We start from the raw sequence: 12,474 nt of genomic DNA on the forward strand, positions 1-12,474 counted from the left end.
TCTCAAAAAACAAATTAAATTCAGAATATGGGATATTTTAACCAATTTTTCTAACAAGTGTGTTTTAAAAAGGGAGAGAAGATTAGAGTTAGTGTTAAAAAGTAACAGAGAAGAGCCATGTGACCCTTTTTTGAGGCCTATTAGAATGAATCAGCTGTAAAAACAGTTTTGAGACGACTAAAAGTGAAAGTTAGTCGCTCAGTTGTTTGGACTCTTTGTGACCCCATAGACTGTAATCCACCAGGATCCTCTGTCCATGGGACTCTCCAGGCAACTATATTGGAGTGGGTTGCCATTCCCTTCTCCAGAGGATCTTTCCCACCCAGGGATCAAACCTAAGTCTCCTGCATTGCAAGCAGAGACAATTAAGAAAGTTTAAATATTTAACGGGTATTAAATGGTATTAAATAATGATTGTAGATTCAAAGTGCAAATAATGACATGATAGTTATGTTTTTTTAAAAAAGTCCTCAGTAATTAGAAGGGCATACAAGATACTATGGGCTAAATGAGAGGCTGTCTAGCATTTTCTTTAAACCAATTTGTCCTACAGGAGGCCCCAAAATGTGTATGTGTGTGCACATGTGCATGTGTGCACGCGTGTGTGTATAGTAGGAAGGGCTGGCAGGAGAATGCCTAGATGAAATGATTAGCAAAACAATAAATATTAAAACTAGATGGGGGTGTATTATAACATTCTCTATTTTGGGTGCATTTGAATATTTCTATAATAAAACTGTAGAGATAAAAATGATTTTTCTGGAAAAACTGTTAAATTAGTCAAGAGGTAACCATACTGGTATTAAGCATGCAAGTGAAAAAGTTGAATAAAACTGTTTTTCCATGCTCACTTCGGCAGCACATATACTAAAATTGGAACGATGCAGAGAAGATTAGCATGGCCCCTCTGCAAGGATGACATGCAAATTCGTGAAGCCTTCCATATTTTAAAAAAACAGTTTTTCCATGAAATATAACATTAGAAATAACTATTTCTAAATTATATCATTGATTTTAATGTTATTTTAATTTTATAGGTATAGCGAAGTTAACAAATTCTAAATAAACATTTGTCTATTCTGTCTTTCTCCCTAAACAATTATTTATTCAAATTGGCCAGAATTTTTTCAAATTTCCTTATATTCAAGAATCTATAGGAATCTCACTTTGGCAACACCTTGCTGTATCAAATTAAGCAGTTGTATTAACATCCAGACTCAGCATTTACAAGTGTCTGTAAGAGTGCTTAGTTCATGCATCTCATTTCACTAGAAAGGAAACACGCATCTATGACAAGACCAAAAGTAACTTCCAAATCTCTTACCTCCTAGTTTAGTGCTCTTTCCAATAGCATCAAGCTCCCTCTCCTGCTAAGGAAGTGTTCACATTGAAATCCCCAGAACGTGGCTGGAGCCATGATTCGGGCATAGCAGCGTTCAAGTAGCCATATTTTTTGGGGGGCGAGGGCAGGATTGCACGGATTCAATCCATCCTTGGGGCAGACCTTCCTGAGCACGACTCTAGTAACACTCCCCGTCCCTAAAATATTTCCCAGCTCCTTTTTCCTAGTACTTTTTTTCCCCATTCTTCTCTCCCAGGGATCCCCACTCTCACTCCAGTCTAGCCACTGAGATATTCCAGGCTTTGGATCGAACCAACAGGGCTTTGAATGCTGGTCCCACCACCACAGACCCACAGACTACCTAGTCTCAGATTCCTCCTCTGTAAACTGAGGACAAAAATACTTTGCAGAACCTTTTTTCAAGCGACCAGGAAGATGGCAGACATTCAGACTGGGCATGCCTACCAAACACAACCGATCATCTTCCAAAATAAGAAGAGGGTCCTGCTTAGAGAAACTGGCAAGGAGAAGGTCCCACAATACAACAAGAACATTGGTCTGGTCTTCAACACACCAAAGGAGGCCTGGGGGGCACTTATATGGAGAAGAAATGCCCTTTCTTTTCCAATGGTACCATCTCCATCCAAGCGTGGATCCTGTTCAGTGGCTAAGGTGAAGATGCAGAGGACCAGTGGCATCACTGAGATGACCTCCACTACCCAAAAGCACCAGCCGCTTCGCACCATAAGAATATGTCCATGCACCTTTCCTCCTGCTTTAGGGATGTCAAGATCCTCAACATTGTCACAGTGGGTGAATGCCGGCCTCTGAGAAAGACTGTGCTTCAACGTGGAGGTTGCCAAGGCTGCTGGCACCAAGATGCAATTTCAGAAGTTCTAAGACTGGACCCCTGCCTACTACTCCAAACAAAATAAAGTTATTTTCCCATTTAGGAAGAAAAAAAAAGTACTTTGCAGAGAGATACAAGAAAGACTTTCTTGGTGGCCCAGTAGCTAAGACTCCATGCTCTCAATGCAGGGAGCCAGGGTTTGAACCCTGGTCAGGGAACTAGATTCCATATGTGGCAACTAAAAAGCTTGCATGCAGCAATGTTAGCTCAACAGGTTAAGAATCTGCTTGCAATGCAGGAGACACAGGAGATGTGGGTTGGATCTCTGGATTGGGAAGATCCCCTGGAGACAGAAATGGCAACCCACTCCAGTACGCTTGCCTGGAAAACCCCATGAACAGAGGACCCTGGTGGGTTACAGTCCAAAGACTTGCAAAGAGTTGGACACGACTGAGTGACTAACTTTCACTGTCAGATCACGATGGGCCCTGGAGGAACCTCTTACTCTAAGGTCGACAGGAAGAAGCCCCGAAAGGATTCTGAGCAGGATGGTGAAAAGCACTCCCCTTTAAGAGATAATGAGAACGTTATTGCTGTACTCTGCCCTTTAGAGATCTGTATTTTATTCCATAGCACACAAACTACACTGCTCACGTTGCCACAAGCCAGCAAGTGGAACGAGCTGGCTGGTGCTCCAAACCATCTTCTGGGGAAGGCTGCCATCTGCTGGGAGGAGGCATGACCAAGGCTGTTCCCCGATGGGGGCACTCCTTACACCGGATTCCCTCCGTGTGTAGCAGGAAGCGTTTGTAACATGAAATCATAGCTCTTCTCCACCTTCCTCTACCGTCTTCTTAAGGAGACCATGTTTGAGCCGCTCAGCCTTCAGGTATGACCGGAACACCACTGATCTATCAAGGAAAGGCAGGGACCACCTCTCAGAACAGATCTAGGGGGGCAAGAGAGAGGCAAGCGGGAGCTTGAGAGGAAGAGGAAAGGTATCTGTGAGGAACAATTGTCATGGAGACAGGGACTTGGGAAGAGATGTGTCTCAAGAACATTTTAGCCTGCTTTGCTCTGTATGAGATGGTATAATCCCCTGGAAGATACTTCTGTAAAACCTACATTACTTCTCAGAGCTTTCTGAAGTAAAATTTGTGCTTGTTTTAGGTATATGATGGTTTTGAAGACTGGCCTTAAAGTAGTCAAGTTTTATGCTGGGTAAGACCATGTAAACAGACATTGGGATGTTCTTTGACATGACAGGTTAAGCTATATAATCGTTACTACTCTTCATTCTTCCTTGATCTTCTCTCAGGCACCGCTCCCTCGCACGGTGCTCCCCACTGCCTTAGCTCTGGGTCATGTGGGCAAGAGATGGGAGAGTATGGGAAAGGCTTTGGCTTGCCGGTGAGAAGGCAGAGGAGGAGGCCAAGCTCTTCTGTCTGATGCAACAACAACAAATACTGGGACCTCCATGCAAACTAGAGCTCAAAAATATCACCTCCCCAAGCCACCTATGAAGCTGTTTCCTCTTATACCCCTCAGTCTGTACTTTCGTGGTTTTTTTCTCTATTTTCAAATATATGCTTCATTTCACCTGATTTTATCTATGTTAAGACAGCATTAGCAACTGAGTAAGTACTAAAAGTTGGGTTTGTATAATTTAAAAAGACACATGTATTCCAATATTCATTGCAGCACTACTTATAATATTAACAGGACACGGAAGCAATCTAAATGTTCACCGACAGATGAACGGCTGAAGGAGATGTGGTGAATAGATACGATGGGTTATTACTCAGCCATAGAAAGGAATGAAACTGGGTCATTTGTAGTGATTCAAAGAGAGCATTTTTGACAGAGAGATCTGGTACATATTTATAAGGAGGTGACAAATAATTAAGAGAAGAGCAAGCTGACAGAAGAAAAAGCAAGTGAAACGATCGAGCAAGGAGCAAGCAGGCCCATGTGGCTGGAGGGCAGAGACGGTGGGGAGAGTGGTGGGACAGGAGGCTGGAGAGACAGTCAGATCAGGCCTTGTAGGCCTGCTTAGGACTTTCAACTACAAACTCTGTGACACGAGAAGCTCTCTGGAGAGCTGAGAGCAAACAATTTGCGTATAATTTATGTTCTAAGGGATCCCTGTGAATGCTACCTGAAGCATGAACTGGTGGGAATAGAGTGGGGGATGCATGAATGGGGCAAGAGTGGAGGTTACTGCAGCAGGTCAAGCAAGAGATGACAGTGGTTTACAAAGGTGGTGAAGGTTTGGATGTTAAGAATGGATATTGTCATGACATATTTCAAAATCAGGGTTTGCTAATGGCTTGGAGGCAAAGTGTGAAGGAAAATCAGGTGTCAAGAATGACTCCAGGTTTTTGACCTGAGCACCTGGATGAATGAATGGTGGTGTCATTTGCTGAAATGGGGAACAATGGAGGAAGATGAAGTTTGGGGGTAAAAGTAAGAGTTCAGTTATGGATATGTTAAATTTTACATTCCTATTAGATATTCAAGTAAGAATGTTAAAAGACAACTGGTTTTAAAACTCTGGAAAGAAAGAAATTGAGGCTGGAGATAATTTGGGAAGTTATCAGCATACAATTAAAGCTAAAAAGGATGACACTGCCCAGGGAACAAGGAAAGACTAAAGAATCTGAGAGCACCAAGCCATCACCCATTTCAACTGAGAGGCTGGGTAGAGAAAGATGATCTAGCAAACGAAATTGAGTCAGGAACAATCGATGAGGTGGGATAATGATGAAGGCAGTGGTATCCAGCAGTCAAACAAAGACCTCCAAGAAAAAAGGAGTGAAAGTATCAAACAAGTAAGATGAGGATGAAGAATCAGTCATTGAATTTGGCAAGCAGAGGTCATTGTGACCTCTACTAGAGCAACTTCAGCTAAGTAGAGGGGATAAAAGCTTAAGTAGGTTCTCAAGACAATGGGAAGAGAGAACATGGAAATAATAACTTGTAAACAACTATTTTGAGGATTTTTTTAGAGAAAAAGGAGTAGAGAGTAGGAGTGGTACCAGGAAGGATACACAAGGCTAAGGGGAGGTTTGGTTTCTTCAAGCTAGGAGTTATTGCTGCAAGTTCACATGCTGATAGGAATGATCCAGTTGAGAGTGAAATAAAATGATCCGGGAAAGAGAGGAGCCAAGGGCTTAAAGTTAGGTGGGATAGGATCTAACATAAAGGTTGAGAGAATGGCCTCTGGTAAGAACAAAGACGGTTTGTCTATTATTAACAAAAGAAGAGCCAGAGTATATGTGTATAGAACCTGGTAGTTTGGTAGGTTCCATGTTAGATAATGGATTGATTAGGGAAATGTAGTGAGATTGCCAGGCAGCACTGAAAGCACACTTGACGTTTACGGTCATGGATTTAAAGATCGGTCAACATAGTTCTTTGTTCTCTCTCTCTCTCTCTCTCTTTTTTTTCATCTTTTCAAGTGCAGACAAGAACTGGATTTAAATAATCAAGAAAGATACAGGAAGAGTCAACGAAGCCAATACTTGCAAGGAAGTGATTCCACTGGTAGACCATGGACTACAAAGTGAGAAAGGAGAGACAGAAAGACATAAGGTAGCGAGTGATATATAATGAACAGCTGATAGCATCAGTGGATGAGCGGTCCCTTGGAACAGTGGACAGTATTAGTGGATTAGCAGTCCCTTGGAACAGTGGACAGCATCAGTGGATTAGAGGTCCCTTGGAACAGTGGCCAGCATCAGTGGATTAGAGGTCCCTTGGAACAGTGGACAGCGTCAGTGGATTGGAGGTCCCTTGGAACAGTGGACAGCGTCAGCAGATTAGAGGTCCCTTGAAACAGTGGACAGCGTCAGTGGATTGGAGGTCCCTTGGAACAGTGGATAGCATCAGTGGATTAGAGGTCCCTTGGAACAGTGGACAGTGTCAGTGGATTGGAGGTCCCTTGGAATAGTGGACAACATCAGTGGATTAGAGGTCCCTTGGAACAGTGGACAGCATCAGTGGATTAGAGGTCCCTTGGAACAGTGGATAGCATCAGTGGATTAGCAGTTCCTTGGAACAGTGGACAGCATCAGTGGTCCCTTTGAAGCTGAAGAATTGAGAGGGTACAAAGAAGAGTAAGTGAACTGGAAAGATGGGAAGTGATTAGAAATGGGAAGTGCTTGAAATAGATATTTTGGAAATGGTACAGCAATTGACATTATCAAAGGCCAGTACAGTGGATGTCTAAGATGGGGTGAAAGATTCTGTCATTCAAGATGAAGAGGTCAAAGAACTAAGAAGCCAAGTGGATCACCTATATGGATACTGAAATCTCCATGCATGACAACAGGGATGGCAGTGGACAGAAAGGCAGTCAACTAGAGCAGTTTCAGTGGAGTGGATAAGAAAGATGCCTAACTACGCGGGCTGAGGAAAGAATTACAGGCAAGAAAAAGGAGCCAGTGAGTACAGACATCTCTTTTGACAAGCTCTGCAATGACTTGCAGAAAAATGGAGCTGATTGAAGGAGGAAGGTCTGAAGAAGACCTGAGGTTAAGCGTTACTTCAAGACAGAAGATTCTAGAGTGTATGTGTATGCTCATGGGTCTGATTCATTAGAAAGGGAGAAATTGATTCTGTAGGAGAGAGGGGAATAACTGCTGGAACAGAGTTCTTCAGGAGACAAGAGTGGAATCCAAAGCACATGTGGAAGATTTGCTTCTCATAGAAAGAGGTGTGACGCTTCCCTGAAGTTTGAGAAGAGACAGAATCCATGGATGCAGATTCATGTAGGCAATAGATTAGTGATAAGAAAATAAGGGAGTTAATGACATTGCTTCTATTTTCTCAAGTGTGAGGCAAAGTCTTCAGCTGTTTGGAGTCAAAGATGTGAAGGCTTGAGGAGATGTAAAGAAGATATTTAGATATCTTCTCACAGATTAGGGGAACTAATTTGCTAGGTGAATAAAATAGGCTTGCTAGGCAGTGCCAAGTGACCAGTTGAGATCTGTGGTCATGAAACTGAAATAAAAGCAGTCAGTAGGGCTGTGTGATTTTATACAGGAAGAGTCAGCTGCTCAGGCATAGGCAGAGGGTGGTTGATCGGGCTTAACGAGGGTTGAGGTTTTCCCAGGAGAAGTACGGTGAATGGCCAGAGAGCCAGTGTGGTGGTGGAAGATGTTGTGAGTAAGCAACTGAAATGGCAGACCATAGAATCAAGACTGATAAAGACAAGTCAAGGAGAACATGAGATAAAACACGGTCAGCCAAGGGACTGGAAGCCCAGCGTGGTTAAGGAATTGTTCTGGAGTCATCAATGAGAGGCCATACGTGAGGGGATGTTTATACCCCAAAATCCCATCAGCCCTGTTATCTTGTGAACCTGGTGAAGACTGAGCATATAGTAAACACTTAGTAAATGTACTCTTTGAATTTTGCTCAATAAGTGTTTTGTTACTATATCTTTAACAATATCATAGCATTCACTGAGTGCCACCATGTGACAATGACAAAAATGTCTTCCCTCCAAAGATCCCTCCCCTAGTTGAGATAGTGATATAATAAAAAATCTTAAGTGCTATAATAGTGCTATAATAGTTCAACGTGGCAACCCAGAGGACTGCAATGTCTAACTGCACAGAAGTCTTAAGAAGGGCTTCAAAAAGAAGTGGCAGTGATTAGGACAGCTAGCAAGTCACCACGTGGAGAGAGGGCAGAAAGAAGAGATTGTTTCATTAGCAAGGGTCTCAATTTCCTATCAGGGCTTCTTTAGGTCCAAAGACAGGAAACTGAAAAGCAGTAGGTAAATGACGTAAGTATCACCTTCCTTTAAATCAAAATGGGCCCTTGCAGACAAACCTTCCCATTAGCGCCCGCAGGTCTAGATGGGGTCGGGTTGCTCAGTGCCCCGGAGAGACCCCAACACCTACCGCTCAGGAAAGACGGCGGCAGCTGCGGCGGGAGTCTCATCAGCAGAGATGGGGAGAGCATCACGCCGGCTCTAGGAAGCAACTCGATTTCTTGAGGCTTGCGGGGCGCGCGGGGAACAGGGGGCCCCTGGGGCTTTCGGGGCTCGCGGGGCGCATGGGGCTCGTAGGGTGCATGGGGTTTGAGGGGCTTGCGGGACTCATAGGGTTGGTCGAGCTCATAGGGCTTGGGGTGACTGGGGATCTCGTCGGAGTCCGCATGCTCCTCGGACTCGCCTCGCGGGTGTTGCTCGCCGGCCTCGGAAAACCCCGCCTGCTCAGACGCCTCTGGCTGCTCGTTCGCGTCGAATATCCTGACGACAAGGGGCTTCTGGAGGGCTTCGGAGCGAGCCGCTGTTTCTGCCGCGCGGTGCCCAGCGGACGGCCCAGAAGGACCCGAAGACTCTTGGCTCTCCATTGGCGGCCCAGAAGCTCCCGCTGGTTGACTGCCGGACGCCGGTCACCTTCCGGAAGATGGAAGAGGACGCGCGCGGCCCGCGCCCAGCCCCAGCGAGCCCAACCCGCCTGCGGCCACCGCCCGACACGCCCCGGCCCCTGGGCCCCTCTCTGCGCGTTCTCCGGTTGCCGAGGGGACACGCCGAGCTGCTGGGGCCCGCCCGGGCTCCTCCCGGGGGAAATGAGAAGCAGCTGAAAAGGAGAGGAGGGGCGGGCTCCTGATTGGCTGTTCTTATCTCCTTGAAATCTGTTTCTGCGGTGTTAAGTCAGAACTGTGGTGTTAAAAAAGACTCTTGAGAGTCCGTTGGACTACAAGATCAAACCAGTCAATCCTAAAGGAAATCAGTTCTGACTATTCACTGGAAGGACTGATGCTGAAGCTCCAATACTTTGACCACCTGACGCGAAGAACTGACTCATTGGAAAAGACCCTGATGCTGGGAAAGATAGAAGGCAAGAGGAGAAGGGGACGAGAGAGGATAAGATGGTTGGATGGCATCACCGACTGGATGGACATGAGTTTGAGCAAGCTCTGGGAGTTTGTGATGGACAGGAAGCCTGGCGTGCTGCAGTTCATGAGGTCGCAGAATCAGGATAAGACTGAGCAACTGAACTGAACTGAAGTCTGTTTCAAAGCACATACACTTGCGTTTAGGATCATTATACCTGCTTAGAGAGTTAACCTCTTTACCCTTCTCTTAAAAAAACTATATTATTTTTCCAGTTTTATTGAGAAATAATTGATAAACATCCCTGTATAAGTTTAAAGTGTACAGCATGATGGTTTAATTTGCACGTATGGTGAAATGATTACCACAATAGATTTAGTTAACATCCATCATCTCATATTGATACAGTAAATAGAAGAAAATTCTCCTTGTGATGAAAATTCTGTACCAATTTACAATCCCACCAACAGTACCAAAGATCCCCTTTGCTCTATATCCAAGGCAGCATCTGTTGTCTCATCTTTTTGATGATGGCCATTCTACTAGACTTAAGGGGATCTAACTTTTCTGTATATTATTGTTGTTGTTCAGTTGCCAAGTTGTGTCCAACTCTTCGCCACCTGATGGACTGCAGCATGCCAGGCCTCCCTGTCCTCTGCATATCACACAGCAGTGTAAACTATATACTCATCATGTTGTACCTTCTATCCCTGGTACTAACTTATAACTGAAAGTTTGTATCTTTTGTCCACCTTCCTTGACCCACCCTGCCCCCGGCCACACCCCTCCATCCATGTAACCAAAATCTGATTTCTTTTTAGGAGTTTGTGTTTGTTTTGTTTAAATTCCACATATCAGTGAAATCATATAATATTTGCTTTTCTCTGCTTATTTCATTTAGCATAATGCTTCATGGCCCGTCCATGTTGCAAATGATAGAATTTCCTTTTTATGGCTAAATAATACTCCACTGTAACACTACAAATTCTTTTATCCATTTGCCCATCAGCGGACACTTAGGTTGTTTTATGTCTTTGCTACTATAAATAATGCTGCTAGGAACATGGTGGTGCAGATATCTTTTTGAGTTAGTATTTTCATTTCCTTCGGTTATAGTCTCAGAAGTGGAGTTGCTGAATTATATGGTAGTTCTATTTTAATTTTTTGAGAAGCCTCCATACTGTTTTTCACAGTGGCTGTACCAACTTACAATCCCACCAACAATACCAAAGATTCCCTTTGCTCTACATCCAAGGCAGCACTTGTTATCTCATCTTTTTGATGATGGCCATTCTACTAGGCTTGAGGGGATATCTCATTGCTTAACTGATATTTCCCTAATGATGAGTGATGTTGAGTCTATTTTCATGTACTTGTTATTTATAAAAGAACTTCTTTGAGAAAAAAAAGTCTGTTCAGGTCCTTTGTCCTTTATATTTTTCTGTAATGGAGTGTATGAGTTCTTTATATATTTTTAATATTAACCCTTTATCAGATATGTGGTTTACAAATATTTTCTCCAATCCATTGGTTGTTTTCTTATTTTGTTGACGGTTTCTTTTGCTATGTAGAGGCTTTTTAGTTTGATGTTGTTTGTGCTTTACGTATATTGCCCTCTTTATCCCTGGTAACTTTCATTACTCTGAAGTCTTCTCTGCTTTCTTTTGATTAGTGTTATATCTCTCTCCATTCATTTAATTTTAATCCATATGTCTCTATACTTAAAGTGAGTTTCTTGTAGGCAACATATGGCTGGATCTTTTTTTTAAATCCACCCTGACAATTTCTGTCTTTCAATTGGTGCATTTAGACCCTTGACCTACAAAGTGATTATAGATTTAGCTGGATTAATAGATACCATATTTTTATTGTTTTCTATTTGTCCTTGTTAATTGTTTCTCTTTTTGTCTTCCACTCTTTTTCTCCCTTTTGTGGTTTTGAGCATTTTACTTGATTTGATTTTCTCTTTTCTTGGCATATCGGTTATAATTTCCTTTATTTTTTCAGTGGTTGTCTTAGAGTTTGCAATATAAACCTAAGTCTACTTTAAAGAACACTATACCATTTCACAGGTAGTGTGAAAACCTTATGATGACTAAATCCTAATTCCTGACTCTCATTCCTTCTATCACTGCTGTCATAACATTTATACACACATATAAACATACATGGTCAAGTATAATGGTTGCTGTTATTATTTTGAAGAAACTGTAATCTGTTAGATCAATTAAGAATAATAAAAATAAGTTTTAATTTTATCCTCACTTATTGTTTTCCCAGTGTTCTTTTATATAGATCCAAATTTCTGAACTCTATTATTTTTCTTCTCTTTTAATCTTTCTTGCAATGCAGAAGTCCTGGCCATAAATTCCCTCAATTTTTGTCTCAGAAATTCTTTTTTCTTCACTTTTTAAAAAATTAATTAATTTATTTTTGGGTACACTGGCTCTTTGTTGCTGTGTGGGCTTGGCTCCAGTTGCAGCGAGTGGGGTTACACTATGGTTGCATTGCGCAGGCTTCTCATTGTGGTGGCTTCTCTAGCTGCAGGCTCGAGGGCACCCGGGCTTCAGTAGCTGCGGCTCCCGGGCTTTAGGGTACAGGCTCAGTAGTTGCGGCACACGGGTTCAGCTGCTCCATGGCCTGTGGGATCTTCCTGGATCAGGAACAGAACCCATGTCTCCTACACTGGCAGGGGGGTTCTTTACCACTGAGCCACCAGAGAAGCCCTCTCTTCACTTTTGAAGGATTTCACAGGGTACACAATTCTAGGCTGATGGTTCTTTCTCTCAATGCTATATCTATTCCACTCTCCCTGTTTCCATAGTTTCTAAGAAGTTTTATTTCTTATCTTTGATCCTTCATGGTAAGGTGTTTTTCCCTCTGACTACTTTCTGGGTTTTTAAATTTTCTTCATCTTTGATTTTCTGCAGCTTAAAAGCGATATGCCTATGTATAGTTTTGGGGGGGCATTTATCCTCCTTGATGTTCTCTGCACTTCTGAGATCTCTGGTTTGGTGTCTGACATTAATTTGGAGAAATTCTCAGTCATTGTTTCAAATATTTATTGTTCCTTTCTTTCCTCTTTCTGGTTTCCCATTAAACACATATTGCAACTTTTGTGGTTGTCCCACAGTCCTTGCATATTCTGTTCTGTTTTTCTAGTCCTTGCTCTCTTAGATTTTCAGTTTTGGAAGTTTCTACTGAGATATCCTCAAGCTCAGAGATTCTTTCCTTGGCCATGTCTAGTCTTTTCACAAGCCCATCGAACATTCTTCTTTTCTGTACAGTGCATGTTGTGCCTTTTAGTACATCTTGTAGCTTTTCCTGATAGCCAGGCATGATGTATTGGGTAAAAGGAACTTCTATAAACAGGCCTTTAGCAATGTGTTGGTGAGGTGGGGGAAGGGAGAATATTCTATAGTCTTATGA

The 12,474-nt window shown here is 42.9% G+C and overlaps 1 protein-coding gene, 1 non-coding gene and 1 pseudogene across 2 annotated transcripts in view; 2 read left to right on the forward strand and 1 right to left on the reverse strand.

Moving 5' to 3' along the window:
* SPMAP2L (sperm microtubule associated protein 2 like) overlaps positions 1-8,558 on the reverse strand; it is a 38,226-nt gene extending 29,668 nt beyond the window's left edge. The window contains exon 1 of the mRNA XM_065914136.1: positions 8,105-8,558. Coding sequence (XP_065770208.1) covers positions 8,105-8,558 — 454 coding nt within the window. The remainder of the gene's footprint in view (positions 1-8,104) is intronic.
* On the forward strand, positions 844-950 carry LOC136153109 (U6 spliceosomal RNA). The gene has a single exon (XR_010660349.1). It is a non-coding gene; the product is annotated as a U6 spliceosomal RNA (small nuclear RNA).
* Positions 1,778-2,242, forward strand: LOC136152951 (small ribosomal subunit protein uS17-like; annotated as a pseudogene).
* Positions 8,559-12,474: the final 3,916 nt, after the last annotated feature.

The sequence above is a fragment of the Muntiacus reevesi genome, chromosome 22 (assembly GCF_963930625.1).
Source record: "Muntiacus reevesi chromosome 22, mMunRee1.1, whole genome shotgun sequence".
Classification (NCBI taxonomy): Eukaryota; Metazoa; Chordata; class Mammalia; order Artiodactyla; family Cervidae; genus Muntiacus; species Muntiacus reevesi.